Source organism: Stegodyphus dumicola, chromosome 2, assembly GCF_044657685.1.
Source record: "Stegodyphus dumicola isolate Sdum_Otavi_A_Nest chromosome 2, ASM4465768v1".
Classification (NCBI taxonomy): Eukaryota; Metazoa; Arthropoda; class Arachnida; order Araneae; family Eresidae; genus Stegodyphus; species Stegodyphus dumicola.
Genome location: NC_140769.1, coordinates 143,881,429 through 143,902,230, shown reverse-complemented (window position 1 = coordinate 143,902,230; position 20,802 = coordinate 143,881,429). Strand labels below are relative to the sequence as shown.

Genomic DNA, 20,802 nt, shown 5'->3' with positions numbered 1-20,802 from the left:
TAAAAGTTATATCGGATAATGGTCCTCAATTTGTAAGTAATATATTTGAAGACATGTGCCAAAAACTGGGCATACGTCATTTAAGAATGGTCCCGTATCGGCCGCAATCAAATATAGCGGAACGGGTCAATAGAAATATAGTGAAAATTATCCGTAGTTATGTTAAAAATTTTCATAAAAGCTGGGATAACTATGTCAATGAATTTGCTTTCGCCCTTAGGACCGCAAAACATGATACAACGGGCAAAACTCCTGCTAAGTTATTTTTAGGCAGAAAGATTATAACGCCGTTAGATAAATTATTTTATGTGCAACAAAGAGCCCCAGAATTTAAAATGGGTGATATAGAAAAACTAATTAAAGAAGCAAAAAGAAGTACTGAAGTAGCACAGAAAAAACAAAAGCTGTATTATGACTTGAAACGACAAGGAGTAACTTATAAAGTAGGGGATGAAGTATTAAAAATTAAGCATTCACTTTCTTCAGCACCAGAAGATAAAACCGCCAAATTTTTTCCACGATTTGAAGGACCATATGTCATAGAAAAAATAACTCAGGCTGTAGTGGTGTTAAAAGCCAGGAATGGTGAAACATGCTCCGCAAACATTGACCAGATAAAACCATACTATGACCGTAATAAAATGCAAATATTTAAAGATCTTTTACAGGATCCGGCACGGCAGGCACTGCAGGCACAAGCTCCAGAGGTGGAACAACGGCAATCACAAGGGCAAGCCATTAGGAGGCAGGAGCAATTGAAAAGAATGTTTCCCCGTTGGAAAATTGAAGGTAACAAGAAAAAGAAGCCGTTTAACCGACCAGAAAAGAGAGCGCACGACCACCCCCAGAATGAAGAAGGGAGAAGTACGACGAATGCAAAGAGAGCCAGGAGAAATAACGGCAACTATAACCCGGCTCCCAAACGGAAGATCTACCCATCGGACAGGAGTCAACGCAGCAAATGTCGACGAATTGCGGAAGGAACACCAGTGGCGGAGGCAAAGATACAACGAAAATTTGAACGGCCAGCAACGAGATCCAAGCAGGAACGAGAGAGAAGTGTCCCGGTTCCGCCAAGACCAGCTGCCATCAAACGGCCAAGACCACAGGCAGAGGCGAAAAATAAGGTCTTCAAGGGTGACCGAACTGGAGGGAAAAGAAAGCTCATAGAGGAAGGAACTGAAGGGCGAGCCTGCACAAGAAGGAGGATAAACCAAACGCCAATCTTTGCTACCTTCCAGGACTGGACAGAAAAAAGAATGTCCGAATATCACAAAGATAAGTAAAATTTTATGTTACTTTGCAACCTTAAGTTAATCTTTCATTCTTACTGCAAGTGGCAGAATTCAAGACGTTTTACCTCATGTGAGGTCTACCTTTATCGCCAAAAAGGCGAGAAATGAGTTGTTACCTATTTTGGTATTATGTTTTTCAATTACTCGCGAGTGAAACTAAAATTAATGTATAGTAGGAATGTGTAAATACTTGAATATTGTAAAAGCATTGATAATCTTTGAGAAAGGTACCTTAAGAAAATTGTAAAAGTTATTGTATAAAATTTTATTTAAAAGATTGTGGCAAGAAAGAAGTTTTAGTCTGAAAGACTTTTGAAATGTAGTATTTCAATGTAGAAGAATTGGCACTTGCTTGGAAAAGAATAGAAGTTAACAATGTACTACTAATGTATGTTTTAAAATGCGTAAAATTAACAGCATGTTAATATGTTCTTATATACAATGTGAACTGTTATTTTAAGCGTTAAGAAATACTGTGATATGTTAAAAGTGAAAGTAATGAAAAAAAAAAATTATTCGTGTGACTGTAAAAAGAGAAAATTATTGTGAATATGTGTTAAAGGTTGAATGAATGTAGTTAGGCTCTCTGACGCTACACTTCAGAGTTAGCCACTTTCAGAATAGTACCTCAGGGTTTAGAGATTAATGTAAGGTGGGTTATGAGGTCTTGTTATGTTGAATTTTAACACGTTAGTGTTTTGATTGCAGGCGGTAGTGTTGAACACTTGTACATAAACACATTCGTGTTTGGTGTTTTCTTTTACAACACATGTCAGAGAGCACGGGGAGAGAATTAAATAAAGTCATGAATGAAATAAGAATGTTAAGAGAAATATAAATATTCATGTTACTTGCCATTTCATTGTGTAACATTTCATTAAACTAGTTTTCCTTCCAGATCTCTGGAAGGAACTAGATTTCAACTAGAAACTCCTGTTTAGATGCAGTACAGATGAAAAGTAATTGTCCATGGAGTTTATAATGTAAAAAACGATTTTTTTTTAAATTTCTAGTTTCTAGTGAGAACTGTTTGTAAAAGATTGGCCTCGCGTTAGATTCTAGAGCTAACAGTTTTCAACTAGGTCGTTTTAGACCTCAGTTTCAAACTAATTAACTCTGGCGGGAAGTATGTAAGGATCTTAAGTTTTACTAACGTTTATTTTATTTTAAATCTTTACTATCACTTCTTATTTTCTACTTCCGGCCAGAATTAAAAGCTTTAACTCATTTATGCAAATTTGTCTTGCGAACGCCAAGTACTTAAGTTGTGGCTTTTTGCCAAGCAAGAGAGAGAGGAAGGAGTTAGTAGAAGCAGGCCGCTTGCCGTAGCAGTTTTACTCGGTTGCTGGTTGCCTTCAAGGCCAGAGGTTTAATCCTCTTGATAATTTTAAACGTATCGTAGTGTTAACATTTCTCTGTACTACATACGGCCTTTCTGTTAATATACGGCCAATCTTCAAGTAGACCCTTGTTTATTAATCCAAAATTAGTTTAGTTAGAATTTAGTTAATATTTTTATATTCTTACGTTCAGACCACAAGTGGATGGTCTCTGTATTCCGAGGTCCAGAAATCATTGTAAAGAGAGAAAAATAAAGGGTTTCGTATACCCTTCCTGTGTATCTTGTCTACTTCCCACATTTATTGACCATAGCTTTAGTAAGCTCCCTGTTCCGAGTCAGGTCATTGAATGTTCCCCAAGCAAGTAAGGAGAAACACTGAACCTGATAAGCGTAAGTGTATTTAATAACATATGTGTAATTACTCATCCATGTATATGTTTTTAATCTATCTACCCCTGCATGTGTAATGCGTTTCCAATGTAGGTGACCTCATTTATTCAAGTGAAATCTTCAATTATTATTCAATGCTACCCAATGTATGTGTACCTTATATCTATATATATGTATTTATTTATCTACCCCAGTATGTGTAATGTGTATCTAATAGATAACTATGCATATCCAAGTCAACTCTTTATAATAATTATATGTGTAATGTGTATCAATGCACAACGTGTGTAATAACTTACTAACCTAGGCTGTATACAATACACTCAATGCGCAATGCATATTCAATGTGTATCGAACGTATGCGTACGCACTTATTCATGCAAATGTATACCCCTGTATGTATATCTAATATAGGTGACCTTATTTATCCAAGTCAAAACATTATAACCTTCATTATATGTTTCTAAGTATGCGTGCTTACTCAATCATGTTTATGAATTAATTTAATTACCCCCAATTAGCGTAACGTCTGATGTACTATATACTTAATGCATAATGCGTCTCCAACTTGCATTTAATGTATGCATATTTATTTATCCCTGTATCAGTATTCTTTTACTTATTTATGCATGTGTAATGTTAGTGTAATACAAGTTATAGGTGATTTTATATATCCAAGACAAATCACTATGATCATAATATTTTGTGACGAGTCCTGTATTCTCTACTATGTGCTAATGTATCCTGAACCGCATAATGTTATGTATTTACCCTGTATTATATTAAGTAGCTACAGCATATATATGTAATGTATATAATCAGTGTTATATCACGCGTATCAGTGTTCATATTTCTATGCATATTTTAAACGTACTTCAAGGTATATTTTAAGCAAGTCATATATTGTCAAAGTATTATTCAATGTAACAATATGTGTAACTATAATTTGTGCGGGTAATTATAATTGTCAACAAGGTCACCGTAGGAAATCTTGTAATATGTATCTTGAATGACGTATAAGACCCTGTATTTATAAATATATTCAATGCATACTAAATCGGCGAGGTGCCAGTGTGCCCTCTTCTTGACATCTGGGGCTGTTCTAGTTAATGGTGGACGCGGTGCTGTACTGATTAACCTGTATGGTAGAGGCAAAGTGTCCACGTTCCCCATCACTTGTACTTGTAATTGCCCCCATCACTTGGAATTTGATTTAAATACTATTCTCCTTCTCACTTGCATTTAACGTTATTCTAAAAAACTCATTCTAGTAGGGAGTTATAACTTGAAACTAGATAAGATAAGAAAGATGCATTAAATTATAATAACTGTCATAAAATTTAAATATACCTTACAGGTTTATTCCAAAGAGGCCAGAACTGCTCAAAGCTGGAGCCTTCTAAACCATAACGCATCTAAGATGCGGTAAGTTCACCATCACAGCAAGCTACCATGTAACATAAAAAATATTACTGGTGCATTAGTCTGCGAAATAGTGTATGAATAATGTTCGTGTATCATACGTCATGTTTTTTAGTGTTCAAACATGATGCAGCATGATCTGCGCAATCGATAAAAGCATAAAAATTATTAAGAAAAAATTACTTTCAAATCGTGGTTATGTTTCGAAAAATACAACTTACATTTTCCGATATCGAATTTCAGATCGTTCGGTACTTTTCAGATCGTACTTAGAAGCTCTTTGCAGTAACAGGCACTGAAAATGAACTTTCAAACTAATACCAAGTTGAAAATAACGCAACAGTGCTTTTTAATTAAGAAAAATAATAGAAAAAACTCTTAGAAAATAACTTTATTACTTCAAATTTTACAACGATTTGATAAATTTAGTGTTGTAATGTGTTATCTTGCATTCTATTACTATTCTAATAATAGCCCATTATCCAACAAAGACGAATTTTTGCCTTCATCCACATCCTGTGATGTGTGAAAATTATTAGAAATTTTGTAGTCATATATTATATTGAATTTATATTGAATAATTTGGTTATATTGAATGCAGGAAAGTGAAAAAATGTGCATGCCTTCACTAGGGGATTCGAACGCGGGCCTCCAGAATACGCGTCGAGGGGGGGATTCCATTTACACCACGAAGGCATGCAGAAGCCGCCCAACCAGTATAGTGATTAGCGTCACTGACTCCGTGCCGATGGGCCCGGGTTCAAATTCCAGAGAAGGCATGGATGTTTATAAATATACAGGTTATAGGGATGGTATTTGAAGTAATAAAGTTATAGGGAGAAGATGATGGTAGGGAAATATACAGGTAATTGTTTTTACAAATTAAGAACGTTGACAGTACTCGTCCGGATGAGCAATAATTACCATAGAACGTAGGGTCGCTTTCCACTGTGAGAGGCAGATAAGAAGAATATTAGAATTCCAACCTGAACTTACAACGGTGCTGGGAGAGCGAATAAATGAGACCAAAATTTGCACAATCAGTTTAGTGACAAACTCACAGTGAGTGCACAAAACGCATAAAACCGAAAACTTGACGTTCCAATGTTAATTCAAGCTCAGATTTTGATGGCGAACACTCAAATGCACATCTTTGGTTGGCAAGGTGTCAACATATCAAACGATTGCAACAACTTAATTATCTAAATTATTAGGGAGACTACTACCTTGATATCCAAACATCCCCAAGGTAGCAGTTTTTTCCCCTTGCCATCTTCTATCCTGTCCCCCTGAACTTATTGTGCTGCGCTCATTCTACTTGAAGACGCGAAGTTCTGACAGCGGTCCCTTCTATGGGACACGAAGTTCTGACAGCAGGAACACAACATGAACTTTTTATGTTAATCTCGGTATACAGCGGAAGTTGGAGTTAGTTGATAATATTCAGCCCTTGATTAGATAGTTAACTTGTTGCAATCGTTTGCGAGGTTGAGACCTTGCCATCCAAAGATGTGCATCTGAGTGTTTGCCATCAAAGTCTGAACGAATTAACTCTCGAACGCCAAGTTTTTCGGTTTTATCTGTTTGGTGCACTCTCTGGGAGTTTGTCACTAAACTGATTGTGAAAATTTTGGTCTCGCTCATTCGCTCTCCCAGCACTGTAGTAAGTTCAGGTTAGAATTCTAACATTCCTCTTTTCTTCCTCTTTCTGAGTGGAACGCGATCCTATGTTTTATGGTAATTATTGCTCATCTGGATGAGTACCGTCACCCCTCTTAATTTTTAAAAACAATTTAGAATCACCCTGTATAGTGATCGCGGGCAATCTAAATATGTAGCGAATTCCTCTCGAGAAGATGATGGTAGGGGAAGAGGAATGGGAGACCTCGGACCCGTTCCCCGCCAGGGTGCTCTCCATCAAAATTGGGGGTGGAAATGAGCTAAATCTTATTCTCACCTAAATGGTGCCTCAATTCTTCTTCTATCTTTCTTATCACTTGAGGTCTTTGACCCTTTCCTAAGCGAAATTGAAAGATGAAGGAATCTTTCGTCCCTTGAGTGGACCTCTCATTCACTTCTGGTATTTAAACCCTTAACGGTTTCGTTCTTTCACTTTAGCTATGCTCACTCTTAATTATTCAATTTATTTTCTTAGCGAAGTTGTGGAGGTTATTGCATTTATTTGCAAAGGTACTCCGGAAGCAAAACGCCTTGGGCCTTGGGCCTAAATGGTGCTCGAGGCTGTTGCAAACGACTGGCTGTTGTAAACCTGCGCTTACTGACAAGAGTAATTTCATGGGCTTGGGGTGATTATAGGTCAGGCAAGTGAGCATTAACAATAACAACAACAGGCGTGAAGGAAGGGAGGAAGAAAATACCCCACAGTTTGTACGAAAATTATAACTTACCGGGTACATGCCATACTCCGTTACAGTTGCAGAAAACACGGGAAACAGCGGTATTGGTAGCATTACACCGGGCGGTTTTGTGGCTGCGTTGTTGTTAAACAGAGAAAGCACAAGCTATATAAGAACAATTATCCATTTCATTAATGAATATTATAAAGCAAAACAATATTCGTATTATGATAAGGGAAAAAGGGAATTATATATATATATAAAAAATTTGAAGGCTCTCAGATTTTATATTACTAAAAAAGGGGCGTTTTTTGATATTTTGTGTGTTACCTTTATTTATTAAGTATCATATTCTTCGCACTTAAACCATGAAATTCAATTCAACGGTAATATCGCAAAATAATTTAAAAAGAGCCTATCTTTAGAATTTTCGATACACATTCTCGCGCACTGGAAATAAAAATGTTTTTTTTTTTTTTTCGTACAGTGTTGCCATTTGTTACGTAATGCCGTCAATAAACTTCGGAAGATATCCACGAGACTGTTTTATGAATAACTTCATTGAATGAACACGAGACTTTTAATATATTAATGTTTTAATATATTAAAATACGTGACATTTATGTATCCTTTTTTTGTGCATGGCATCAGTTTTCGGCGTTGCCATGCACGTTCTGATCCGTGTTTGCTTAGTGATAGAGGTGTTCTATGAATTTAATGTTGATATGAATTGAATTGAATTATATATATTTTTGTTCTGTTTATTGGAAGTATCCTAGTTCCTGCTTTATTTCAAAGAAACTGTGAAAATGCTGATGTCGAGTATTAATAAAAGTGTTTATTCGTCAAGAAGCATGTGCAGAAGTCAAGTAGATAAGATTTATTTCTTTTTCTATAAATATTGAAATTGTAAACAGATGTTCTAATAGTAGACTCACTGTGTCTAATTATTATTAAGGTTTATATACGTATATTAAGAACCTGTGTAGAACAATCGTTGACGGGTAGTCTCGGCGTAGTTCTGATAATGTTTGGTATTTTCATTACACCATTGCTCGCTTTGAAATCGTTGAGTTTCTTAATCAAAAACTCATAAATGCTTTACAAAACATGAAATAGATAATAAAACAAATTTCAAATTCGGGTTTCCAGATGCCCATATTCGGTTGGAGACGTATGTTATTCAAAATTGGATAGCTCTAATCACCGTTGTTTTATCACAATGCGAGAAACATACAAACATTGATCCAAATTCTTCATTATTTAATGTCTTTAAATGTATTACAGGGCGATAATATTTGGTGGCAAAAATTTGAAAAATGATTTATACTTTTAATGTTTTTGACGAAAAATGCCAAAACGAAATTCATAGTCCTTCTGGGCTAACGCCCTTTGGGCTAATTATAAATCTAATTTGAATTCGGCACTCGAAATAGATACTTTAACGTGTCACATCTGCATCAGAATATATATTATATGATGTAAGAAACCGTCACGATAAGACAGAAAACAAATTTTAATCCTTTCTATAAATTCATTTAAAGATTAAACAAATAAATATTTGTAACTTAAAATAACGATAATCTGATGTGGCTAATACGTAATCTACCGCCAATTCCTTGTTTTAAAATAAGAACCAGCTTTAGTTAAGTATCATTTCCGGTCGATCGTTGTAAACAAAATGTAATTTGCTGTTTCAATAAATAGAAAGGTTTGTAATACGAAACATTGCATTATATTGTATTAGGTATAACAGGTCATGGGTAATTTTTTTTTTAATTTAAATCAACATAATCAAATGTTTGCCCTTTGCTTTTTATTAAAAATAACAGCTGAACAACATACAATTTAAATAGTTTTAGTTAAAGAAAATTAAATATTTATATTACGTCTAAACTTTGGAACATATAACAGTTTTATTTTATGTTATTAGTCAAAATGGGTGCCCTTTTGGACTAAGTCTCGAAACGGACGTCTGTTTACTAGAGATGTCAGTTTCACTTTTCAAATTGTTGCCACCAAATATTATCGCCTTGTATTATATTTAAAGAAATTAAATATTGGCGAATCTGCATGAATGTATGTATGTTTCTTGTACTGTGAAAAGCACCGGTACCTTCATCAGTTCAATTACGAGGTTATCCATCCGAATACGGGCATTTGGAAGCCCGAATTTGGGGTTTCGAATTTATTTAATTGTCAATTTCATATTTTGTAAAGCTTTACCGAATTTTTGACTAACAAACTCATTGATTTCAAAGCGAGCAGGGAAAAACTGTACGGAAAAAAAAATTATTTCTAGCTCGTGAACGTGTATGGGAAATTCTAAAGATATGCTGTTTTTAAATATTTTTAGCTCAAAGGAACATTGGCCCAAATGCTCTCGAAACGTGCATGTATGTGTAAATGAAGGAACGCCCCTATGGATGTAATGTAAAATAACGAGTGCATTTTTTTTTGGCGAAAAGGGATTATAAAAATCATTCTTTTCTATAACTTAATATGAATAAATATCTCATTTAGATATAACAGAAATAACCCTAATATGTGTTCTATTCTTTTAAACTAATTTTTTATTATAGTGATTTTGTATTTTTCAACGGCAATCTGTTCAGAATTCCAAGTAATGCAGAACTTCCGGTTTCTCATATTTAATTAATATTTTTTACACGAAATCTGTCCAGAGGTCCAAATAAAAGTATCATTTCCGATTTATAGATTTCAGCTAAAATCTTGTTCCTATTATTAACAAAGTTTTAAATATTAAAACTTGGATCATTTCTAGCCCAAAGGGGCAGTTTGCCCAGAAGGGCTATTAATTTCGTTTTGGCATTTTGCGTCGGTTCACTGTAAATGTCGGTTCACTTTTCAAATTGTTGCCACTAAATATTGAAGCCTGCATTATATTAAAGGTATTAAATAATGAAGAATCTGCATCCATGTTTCTCGCATTGTAATAAAACAACGGTACCTAGAGCCATCGAATTTTGAATAACGTACGTCTCCACCCTCATATGGTCATCTGGAAGTCCGAATTTGGAATTTGTTTTATTATCTATTTCATATTTTGTAAAACATTAAAGAATTTTTGAAGCCAGCAATGTCAAGACTGTACGGGAAAAAAAAAAAAAAAATTATCTCTAGCGCGAAGACTGTGTATCAGAAATCAGAAATTCTAAAAATAGTCTCTTTCAAAATTATTTTTAATTTTATCTAATATATATTTTCTTTTAAAACAACTCTTACGAGCTTCAAGTTCAATACTACTTCCGGCTGCCCATTAAAAATTCTTATCGGCTTCATGGAAAGTACGTCGTCCACTTGTCCACTTTTATCCAAAATGTATTCAGCTCTTTATCTGAAAGCAAAAAGTTTAATGATGGAAAATAGAAACTTTTGGAAGTTTGAAGTTGAGTTAACGTGGACGAAACAATCGTCACACACATATACACAGACAGACGTCATTGTTAAAATAGTAGAAGCATATTGTGGGAATTCTACTCCTTGCTTATTCACAGTAAACTCTCTATTGAATTTTTGGACCGAAAACAACTACTCTCTTACAAATGTATAGAGGCTGGAGGGAGGTAAAAAGAGAGAGAAAAACGTACTTTCAGATTTTCCCGATAAGAAATAAGTAGATGAATAGACTAGAGACTTCTTCAGAATCTAATACCTAGGGAAAATTTAAAGTCTGGCTCTTAATACCTCTGTTAGATAGGTTTCTGCTGCATGTGCAGAAGTGCTGATAATTTTTACATTCTGAAACTTTCCTGTAAATGTCGCCAACCGTGAAAGAATTAAGAAAGATTGTGCAAGTCAATTTTTCTACCTTTTTCCTTCTTTTTGGAGTCTTGATGTGCATTTATTACTACTCATTATAAAAAATTCTTTGATCCTAAAAGAATCACTTTTTATTATTAGAATCTTTTATTTAATTTGCTCATGTTTTTTGACAAAATAATGCCAAGATGCAATCTTCTCCAATTTCTATTGTGATGCTTTTAAAATTTAGTGTTAAACAATTTTTCGCACATAACTGCGTGTGATGAATAAACTGTCCGCAAATCCGCAAAACTTTATTGTTTGCACCAGTGGAGAAAGCACATAAAAATCTTTTAAATGAAATATATATGAAATGTTTAACTTAAGTTCTGAATTTGTAGCGAATTTACGAACATCTCTCAGTTTTTTCGAATATTGAACGTTTATTGTTTTAAAATCTGAGCATAAAAAAAGTGCATCAGTTACAATCTTCTGAAATTTTCACAGATTACAAAACAGACATTTCGCCCTCTTTTGAAACAAGATTAATAAAAAAATATTGATTGGCCGATTTTCTACATAATATATATATTTTTTAACAGAAGTGGAATTGTCAGTTTTTCCCTTCACTTGGAAAATAGTTTCAAAGTTGTTATGATATTACGCCTGGCTAGTCAGTAAATTATCAATAATCAATCAGTCAAGGTGAGAGCAATATTTTATTGTTTGATTCTGCTTGTTGTTTAAAACGTATATGTAAATCGTAATTTAAAGAACGATGAATTATGAATCGTCTCTAAGGAATAAATCTTAGCCGCTCAGAAAGGTACTGTGACGAATTCGAAGACAAGAGATAGCGTAAATAAATTTATTTGAATTCTTTCTAGGCTATATGCAAATAAATAAATAAATAAACTTGTAGAGTTCCTCACTTTGTAAATGCTAATTTTACAGTTGAACGTGAAGAATCCTAAGAACTGATAAGCGAATAATCGCTTGAGTTCGTGTAACAAGAAACAACAAAAGGGAAGGGTGAATTACCCTTTGTTGTTCAAATAAGATTTAACAGAACTCCGTCTTCGAGTGTACAATAAAAACCGACATTTGGGCTTGAACTTAAGAGGCTAAGAAGTAAACTAAAACTAATCTAAACTAAAGAGATACAGCCGAAGCTATCAAAGTTTTAATGTGGTTGGCCCCTTAAACACGAGATGACTGCGAAGCTATCAAGAGCCTGAGTACGGCCGAGCGTAATAACAGCTTTGAGAAAGAGTAGCCAAAAAGGCGGACGCGCGCTAATCAGAAACTCTGATTCTCTCTCACTCAGCAAGTAGAACTACGCGGTTAAATATCGCTCCTCCTCATTATGTATTTAGACGTGATTCTAAAACTACGTTCTGGCCGGAAGTATATTAGTAAGTTGATGTTAAGAATTTGACAGTAAAGAAGTTTAACTCAAAATTTAACTCTTAATAAAATTAACATAATCCTTACAAACTTATAACATACTGTTCTCACAGTAGGCTGAGGAAAAAACTTATGTCAACAACTCGGTGGTGTAGATAAGGTTACTGTTTAGAACTGAGACAAGATGAAAGTTCTTGTTTGGAAATAGTTCAAGATGAGGGTTTGTTCAAGATGAGGCTGTGTAGAATTAATCGATTCTCTAAGCCGGTGGTTGCCGGACTGAACTGGTTCTGAGCAAGGTGCTCCTCCATGAGGCAGCGGCGAACCCGGCTACCTCGCTGTAATCTCTTGGCAGAGATGCTAATATCATTGTACGCAGAGCGATACAAAATTTGCTCCTGGAAAAGCTGGAAACCACGAAAGAAGGTTTCTTTCTATATACTGTGACTTACTCTCACTCGCTCTCTTCTCTCTGGAACTGCGTTCCATGATTTTGTTCAAGTTGTCCTGGGCGTGTCGAAAAAATTTCCAGGATCCTCATTTGTCCGTAATTTTTAGAAGCGCCTCTTGATTGGCGAGATCACTTTGATTAAAAACTAGATATGATGAAGACAGCCTGGTAAAAACTCCGTGAGAACTTTTCGGTTCCAACTGGGGACTCAAACCGGGTGGTCTGAGACACTGCACCTATAAACTGATGAGGTGAACGGAACAATATTTGCCTTCGAACAAGTACAGGGTGCGGAAGCGTTCATAGTAGGATATTAAAAACACACCATAAGGCAGTAACTGTAATTTATTTATTACCTTCTTATGTCGATTAATAGTTAAAAGTATGCCATTTACTAATGCGTAAGTCATTGTCCATTGCGTGGATTACTTTTCGAATATGATGCCTGTCAAATGATGCCCCCTCTGCCCAACACATTCATCTAGGTGGCGCTGGAAGCTTGCCATAACTCGGCGTAACGTATTCCCTGGGACATTGCCGAAGGCAGTTCTGATGCGATCCTTCAACTCAGGAATGGTGGCACAATGTGTTCAGAAAACTTCTTGCTTCCGGTCATCTTGCCAAAGGAAAACGTCTGCACATGAAAGATCAGTTGAGCGACGCGGCCAGGAAATGTCAACAAAACGGGAAATTACTCTACCTGGGAATGTCTGTCACAATGGTCCGTCCATCTGGAACTTTCCTATGACGTCCCAAGTTAAAATGTTCCGAAATAGACGCTGGTAGCAATAACAGAGTAGTTATTCTTGAAATAACTTTCAACAGCAAAGGCACGATGCTGTGCACTCCACCGATTCGTATCACTGTCACACTCGAAATGGCAGCTCATCAGTACACGAATGCGGCACCAGCTGGCGCACATTTATGCAGTACGTCATTGTACTACGCAAGTCAAATTACGCTATGAACGCTGTCGCACCCTGTATAAGAGGAACAAAAACTTGAGATTGCTTTGTGACTGCTGGTCACTTCATCTTTTCGAGAATTCGTTAAAAAATACTCTTTCCGTCGCAACTTTTGAAGTGGTTATTCTTTTTCTCAGAACTTCGTGGTGGTCGATAAAATAAAATAAAGACGTTACAGTACCAAAACATTCAATCTATTGAATCTGAGAATAATAAAATTTCCAAAACTGCTCATCATTTTATAAAAAAATGTAGTACACACAAGTGTTTAACAATATGGATGACAATACAGTGTAGCAATTTCGCACGTATCTTTAACAAACTATAAAATCTGATGTGTACACCACATGACCTTCCTTGTATGAAATATTAAATTATACGCATTTTTTCTTTCATTTCATTTACACTTATTGGATTGAATTAAATCTACTTCGCCGACAGCGCATACCCCACAATAGAATAAATGCATTCTTTAAAATTCACTCTAGTATTTGATTACCATAGCTACACTCTGGCGCTAGATTCACTTGACAGTATTATATTTCGTTCAAATTATAACTCATAATGCACAAAATTTATATCATTTAAAGAATAGAATTATCTAATCGTTGCCACATGTTCTATTCAAATACTATAATAAAGCTAGAACGATGTATAAAAGAAAGTAAGCAAACAAAACAAAAAAGAAACAGTTTTTTTTTCAGACGATTGAGTATTGCTCATTCAGTTCTCACTTCGCGACAAGGCAAAAATAATACATAAAAACTTAAAATATCTATATTAAAAATTACGAAGTAAATCTTAAACACTTATTTCCTCGAAAAAATTCCAGAAAGGACTAAGCATGATTTAATTGGCAATAATAAATGAAAGCGTTTTACTAAAGGCATAAAAACCTTAACCGGAAGATAAAAACAACATAATTCAATCATTTTTAAAGCAAAAAATGTAGAATTTACAAGCATATACGAGTAAAGAAACTAAGATCACTGAGCCGGGTAACAGAGTGGATATATATAGAAATATATTTATATACGTTTGGTGCGGCCGATTGCAACCAAAATACGAGGTGCACATCTACATGTTATAGCAGTCCTATATACAAAATTTCAACGTTCTGAGGCTACTCGTTTTTGAGTTATGCGAAATACGAACGTACGCACGTACGTACATACGTCCGTACAGACGCCACGAAAAGTTCTCTTCAGAATTCATTTTAAAGCAGTTTTATAATTGTTTTGGAGGAAAAGAGTCTTTTATTCTGTCCTCATGTACAGATATCATGCAAAAACATCGTTAAATTGCATTCGATAGCGGTCAAAATGGATATTTTCGTTGAAATATGCTGCCTGAAACTTTTCGCCATTACAATACTTCCTTTTTACTTCGTACAAGGAAGTAAAAATCTCAGAATTCTTTTGTTTGCCCTATTCGGACACAGCGGGGAGAAGATTTCTAAAACGTTTACGTGAAACTTTTAAATAGTTTCTGAGTTTTTGACAAAACCCCTAGACGATTTGATTGAAACAAGTGCTAGAAAGAAAAGAGTGATCGTTTATTGTTGAAAAATAATTTTTAATTGAATAATTTGATTCGCAACTTGTCACTGACAATATAAAAAGGATGAAAAAATTCAATTTTTATAAAGTAAGCTTTTATATAAAACTCGTAAAATAATGAATGAACTAAAATATAAAAATAATTTATCATATAATTTAATAAAAGCAAGAGATGGAGTTATTTATATTACAAATTCCTCCACAGTTTTATGTAACAAATAATAAAATCACAGCCGACTAAATAACGAAATCTGTTAATCGAATTCCATTGCAAAATGCATAAGACATCAACTGTACAAATTTATCAAGGGTAACGTACGCTTTTATTTTTCGTGATATAAACCTGGTGATGAATTTCGTGAATTGAATTATTTAATATCTTGCTTCCACTGAACTGTGTGATAATTTTTTTTCCTGCTGAATCTGAGCTTTATGTATGTGTGTAAATCACGTTACAAAATTTTGCCAGGTGATGAAAACATTTCTAATTTAGGTTTGAATCCTTTACTTTTGACGCGGTTAATCCCCAATCCCTAGAGGCGATCGAAGGAGGCATAACCTCACGTTCAAACCAGGGGGGGGACAATTTTTGTTTCACAAAGTCTGCAGACTTATTACCATGGTAATTGTGTACAAAGTCAATGGTGGATGGCAAGCATCCACCTAAAACTCAAAGAACGCTTGAAACGAAAAAAAAGAACGAAAAGCACATGGACCGTTCCCCAGTGTTGACTAAGGGAAGCCAAACCTCCAAGGACAACCTTTGATATTAAATCATGTACAGTCTGTCTATCGTAAGAAAAGCTCTCACCAGTTAGTCTGCATCTATCTGTTGCCGTAGACACGAGCCTTGACCTATTTTTCCGTAGGGGTGTCTTGAAGATTTACTTTTCAGTTTGCCATCTTGGCGTATTTACATATGAATTGGCAACCCTTGGTTTGTCCCTATTTGAAATATACTAGCCCTGTTGCTATAGCGACCGCCACTCGCCAGACACTTTGGCGGGGCTGTTCTTCTCTTAGACAGACAGTAGCATCCGCGCAACCAAGGGGTAGACAAGACAGTACACTTGGTCCCTGCCAAGCCTGAACTAACCATCCGAATAAACGATGGTTCTAGTCACTGTGAAGACTTAATTTTCCCCTAAAAGTCGAGCCTGTCTAGATACTGATCTATCAAGAACGCCGGGATATATCCCAGTCAACTCCCGGGACTGCAGGTTCTCTTACAGAAATGTTTATATAGCCTAATTTATTACTTCCTTCTAGAGGATTTAAAGCATTTTTAAGTAATTATTAGCATCGGTATTCCATACAAGAGCCTGGAAGGAAAGGAAAAGCTATAAAATCCACTAACAAAATAATTATATCTGTAAGTTAGATATTATCGACAAACAAAATAATCCTTCATAAATGGTGATGTAGAATAATAGGCAGTCTTCTAGAGACCGTCAGCCAATTTATTTCGGATCAGAAGGAGAGAAAATTTCTCAGTGCCCATTCTAGAATTCGAACTCAGGACCTCCTGATTTCTAGCCGGACGTACTTCCAATTATATCCCGAATTCACGCGGTAAATTGGGAGAAAACACCTTGCATTCTCCTCACAGGGATATTAGGGAGGAGGGGACCCAGTCGTCAATTCCTGGGGATCACAAACTATTGTCCTTTTAGTTCGAGCTCCTCTGTAAAGGCATTTTTAGAAGACAAGAAACTGGAATGGAAATGTGCAATGGCTTCGCGTGTTTCGAATATCGGATCCCCCATTTGCTAGCCAATAATGTTCCAGTTACACCACGAAAGCATGAATTTACGGACGGGACTATACGGGCGTTACAGAATTATTCCTGCATGACCATTTCGTATACAGGGTGAAACTGAACATGACAGGCAAATTTAGGGGGTGATAGAAGGCAGCTAGCTATACAAGCAATATTCGTCATAGAATGTATGGTAGGAACGTAAACGGCGAGCGGCTAGGTGGCATTGCAAATAAATGGTATAAAAAGGGTCTGCCCACGCACCCAACGGCATTTTCTAACGTGGATCGCTGGTTATATGAACCACGAAATTTCCAAGGCGAGATGGTCACCAAGATCGCCAGATCTCTCGTGTTTGGACTTTTCCTGTGGGGGCACATGAAAAGCTTAATCTGCGTGTGCCCCATTGAATCCAGTATGAATTTAGTCGCCAGGATCGCCGTTGTTGTCGGGGATATTCGAGAAATGCCTGGTGCCTTCCCAAATGTGCGTCAGTCCCTATTCGGTAGGTGTGAAGCCTGCATTACAGCTGGCGGAAGGTCTTTTGAGCGACATCTATGAGTATGTTCTGTTAATAAAACGTTTTCTGACGTGTCGCCTCTCATTCTTGTGTTAGTTCTTTAAATGTGACAGTGGAAAACTACTCTTTAACTTCTCCCCTCTTGCGTCCCCATTCTATGACGAATATTGCTCATATAGCTGCCTTCTATCACCGCCCAGTTTTGCCCTTTTGTTCAGGTTCACCCTTTATAGTATTAAAATGGCTGTATGATGGTGCGTTTTCTATTTCGTTTTTGATTAAATCGACTGTTAAACTGTTAGTTATATTTTTATGTGATAGGTAGATTAATAAAAGAAGATGTAGACACGAAACCATCACAGCGCCTTCACTATCGACACGGAAAATCCGTTCTCGAAATTCGATTTTCTGCTTCTGTTGTTTAATTAAACAGTCGGCTCTGAAACAGATTCAGATGCTAAGAATTGTCGTTTATGTAATGTGAATCTTTATCTTGCTTATAAGCGAAATTATCAAACTGTGCTCGGCGCTATCATTCATGAAGAAAAACAATTGGTTACGCTACAACACCACGTATTGTGAGATAAAAAAATGGACAGACCCTTAAAGCATCTGTAGCTCCATTAGACAGAATTATGTCTTCAAACGACGCTGGTACACCATCTCGGTTTTGAATGAATTTAGCCACTTGTTGACGAACAATCGGCATTCCAGGACAATCAGTATATGGACCTAGATCGTAATAAACAAAATTTATATAATTCTATTTTTTAAACGCTTTCCAAATCAGCATCTGTAAAAGGTTTAATAGTACAAATTAACTAAATATGTAGTTTTAAAAATAGGTTTTCTTAAAGTAGACTGAAATATAAATGACAGTACAAAAAATTAGGTATTAAGCCTTCCTTAGAGGCAAATCTCATTCCGACCGCAGATATTCAGTGCACTGTTCAGCATAACCATCATGGTTGTGTAAGCATTTCTTCTAACAAATGCGATGCCAAAATAAAAGAAATTAACGTCAAGAACCTGTAGCCACCTGATGACGGCTCGCTGAAAGTCCGCATCCATTGTAAATTCCCTAACCTGTAAGTACTTCTTAAAAGGCCTGTAGAAATAAAAATCACTGGATGGTAAGTTCGGGCTCTAGGAAAGAAAATGCAATATCTCCTAACGGGAATCCCTTAAAATAAATCACTAATGACATGGGTTACGTCTAGTTGAACGTTATCGTGCAGCAATACGACGATGTTGAGAGATGTCCTGGTAAGTTCCTATGAACTGCCAGTGCGTCATAAAAAGTGGAAACATTCATTTTTATCATGTTGGCGATAAAATCGACAACGCAACCTTCGTCAAGTTCCCAAAAGACCGTCCTAAAACATTCTTCACGGAAGAAGATATTTTGAATTTCTTGAAAGAAAATGGTGATGGTTGTTTCGACAACATAGATGTTTTCTTCGCCTCAGATATCACGTGGTAAACCTTAGTTTCATTTCCTGAAATAATACAGTGCTGGAATAGAACACCTTCCTCATTAAACTGCATAAAATGCATGAGAAACAATTTCATCCTTTTGGCTTGCGATAATTTATGAACTACTTAGGCACTTAACATGAGCACATCTTCTGGTGGACCAGTTACTTATGGGCAACGCACCCTGATTACTGAAATGTCGAGTTTCTTAGCAATGTCTCTGAGTCGTATGCGATAATTATTTTGTGTCCAAACTCTATAAAATGTATTGTCATCTATAGCATATTATTCTGCCAATCATATTGTTGTGTGGGTATGGGTTCGTAATACATTGAATGCACAAGTTCGGTAATAGGTTTAAAAAAAATTATTCTTATTAAAAGAAATATATCAGAACTCTGGAATTTTCCTCAGAGATATTCGTGCAAGTATTCACAATATCGCGCATTATAATTAATAGTTATACTTCAAACTACTAAAAACTTTAAAATACAACTCAATGCAAAGCGCATCTAAAGAGAAAGCTAACTCTGATATCTCAGTCCACGCAGAACTAAACAACTCGCAACAACAGTAACTAAGCAACTGAACTAAGACTCTGTCTCTCCGGCTTTTTAAGTGCTTTCAACCGGTTGCAAGATATTTCTAGTACTTTCTGCTTCTCGAAATTACTGGAAAGCAATAAGAAGATGGACCGCCCGGTGGTGAAGTGACTATTGTGCCGTGCAACTGCAGCACAGGTCCGGGTTTCGATCCCCGGGCTGGTCAAGGTTGACTCAGTCTTTCGTCCTTTGAATGAATCGATAAAATGAGTACCAAGTTTGATTGGGAACTAAACACTCGGGGTCCTGCAACAAGATGACCCCTTGCCCAGAGCATATGCTGATGCACTGAGGGGCCCACGGTCAGGAAAGAAGATTTCGGGGCACTGCAGGCCGTGACCCACTAGGGCTGTTGCGCCACAGAGTTTAGTTTAAATGAGGGAATGGAATTACTGTTACAGCTAACATAGTGGTCAATTATATTTATTCAATTTCAATCCAAATTACCGAGATACCCATTTACTCAAAGTTTATGCACGTGCTCCTGTATTCTTACTTTTCCGGAACAGCTTTCTCTTAAAATTTGTCTCGCGCTGTATTGCACAGGAAAATATAACAATTTTAATAACTCTACTAAAATTAGCTATCTAAATAAAAAATTCCTAACGATATCATGGTTCATCTTTCGCATTTGTTCTGCTTTAATCTAAGTCCGTGCATCAAAATTAAACTTGTTTACGCAACAGGACATTTGTAAACTGCACCGAGCTGTGTTATTTCAAAAGAGCATAAGATCAAATAATAATAACGTGTAGCAAAAGAAAGTTAATAAGTTTCCAACCTATAATTTACAGCTAAATGTGTGGAACTTTGAGAATTGGTAAGCGAATAATCGCTTTAGTTCAAGAGACAAACACGTGAACTTGAGAAAATTTAATTACCCTTAATTGCTCAAAATAAAGTTTTACAGATGGCCCTTTCTCAGGACGTACATAAAAGCCTCCACTTGGGCTTGAACTCAAGAGTACTAAGAAATAAAACTTAACTAATGTTTAACTAAAAAGGTCGAAGCTATCAAAATTTACAGGAGATGGCCCCTTAAATGTTAACTAAACAGCGAAGCTATCAAGGGCCTGAAATACAGCCGAGCATAATAATAGCTTACAGAGAGTGTAGCCAAAGCAAAGAAAGTCTATGTAAAGAAGGAAAGGCTCCAGAGACGTAATGTAAACCAGTTTGTCTTCTACGCCGCTAGAAAGAAAAGGGACAATTCGCCAAGGGATTTGGCGACGAAACCTGTTGGCGAAAATTTCCCCCTTTGTGATGTACCTGGCCGAGATTTTCCACCTCCGCCACGTGTACAGGAAATTGAGGAACACGGGTTAAGATGAATCGTTCTTTGACTTTTACCGATAATTTAAACTCGAATTTTCGTGCTTTACTAGTTGAAGTTGTATTATCCATATTGTAGTTTGATGTCTGATTTTATATTTGTCAATATGTAGGGGGGGATGGAATCACACAGCTTTAAACTCTTGATAAACGTGACCGT

General features: G+C 36.1%; 1 protein-coding gene across 2 annotated transcripts in view; it reads right to left on the bottom strand.

Annotated features, from left to right (window-relative positions):
- Positions 1-20,802, bottom strand: part of LOC118203338 (alanine aminotransferase 2-like) — a 149,620-nt gene that overhangs the window by 81,913 nt on the left and 46,905 nt on the right. The window contains exons 5-6 of one of the 2 annotated variants that reach the window (XM_085811172.1): positions 17,834-17,964; positions 6,858-6,971 (exon numbers count right to left, since the gene is read on the bottom strand). In XM_085811172.1, coding sequence (XP_085667298.1) covers positions 6,858-6,971; positions 17,834-17,964 — 245 coding nt within the window. The remainder of the gene's footprint in view (positions 1-6,857; positions 6,972-17,833; positions 17,965-20,802) is intronic. The other variant, XM_085811173.1, reaches the window with a different exon arrangement.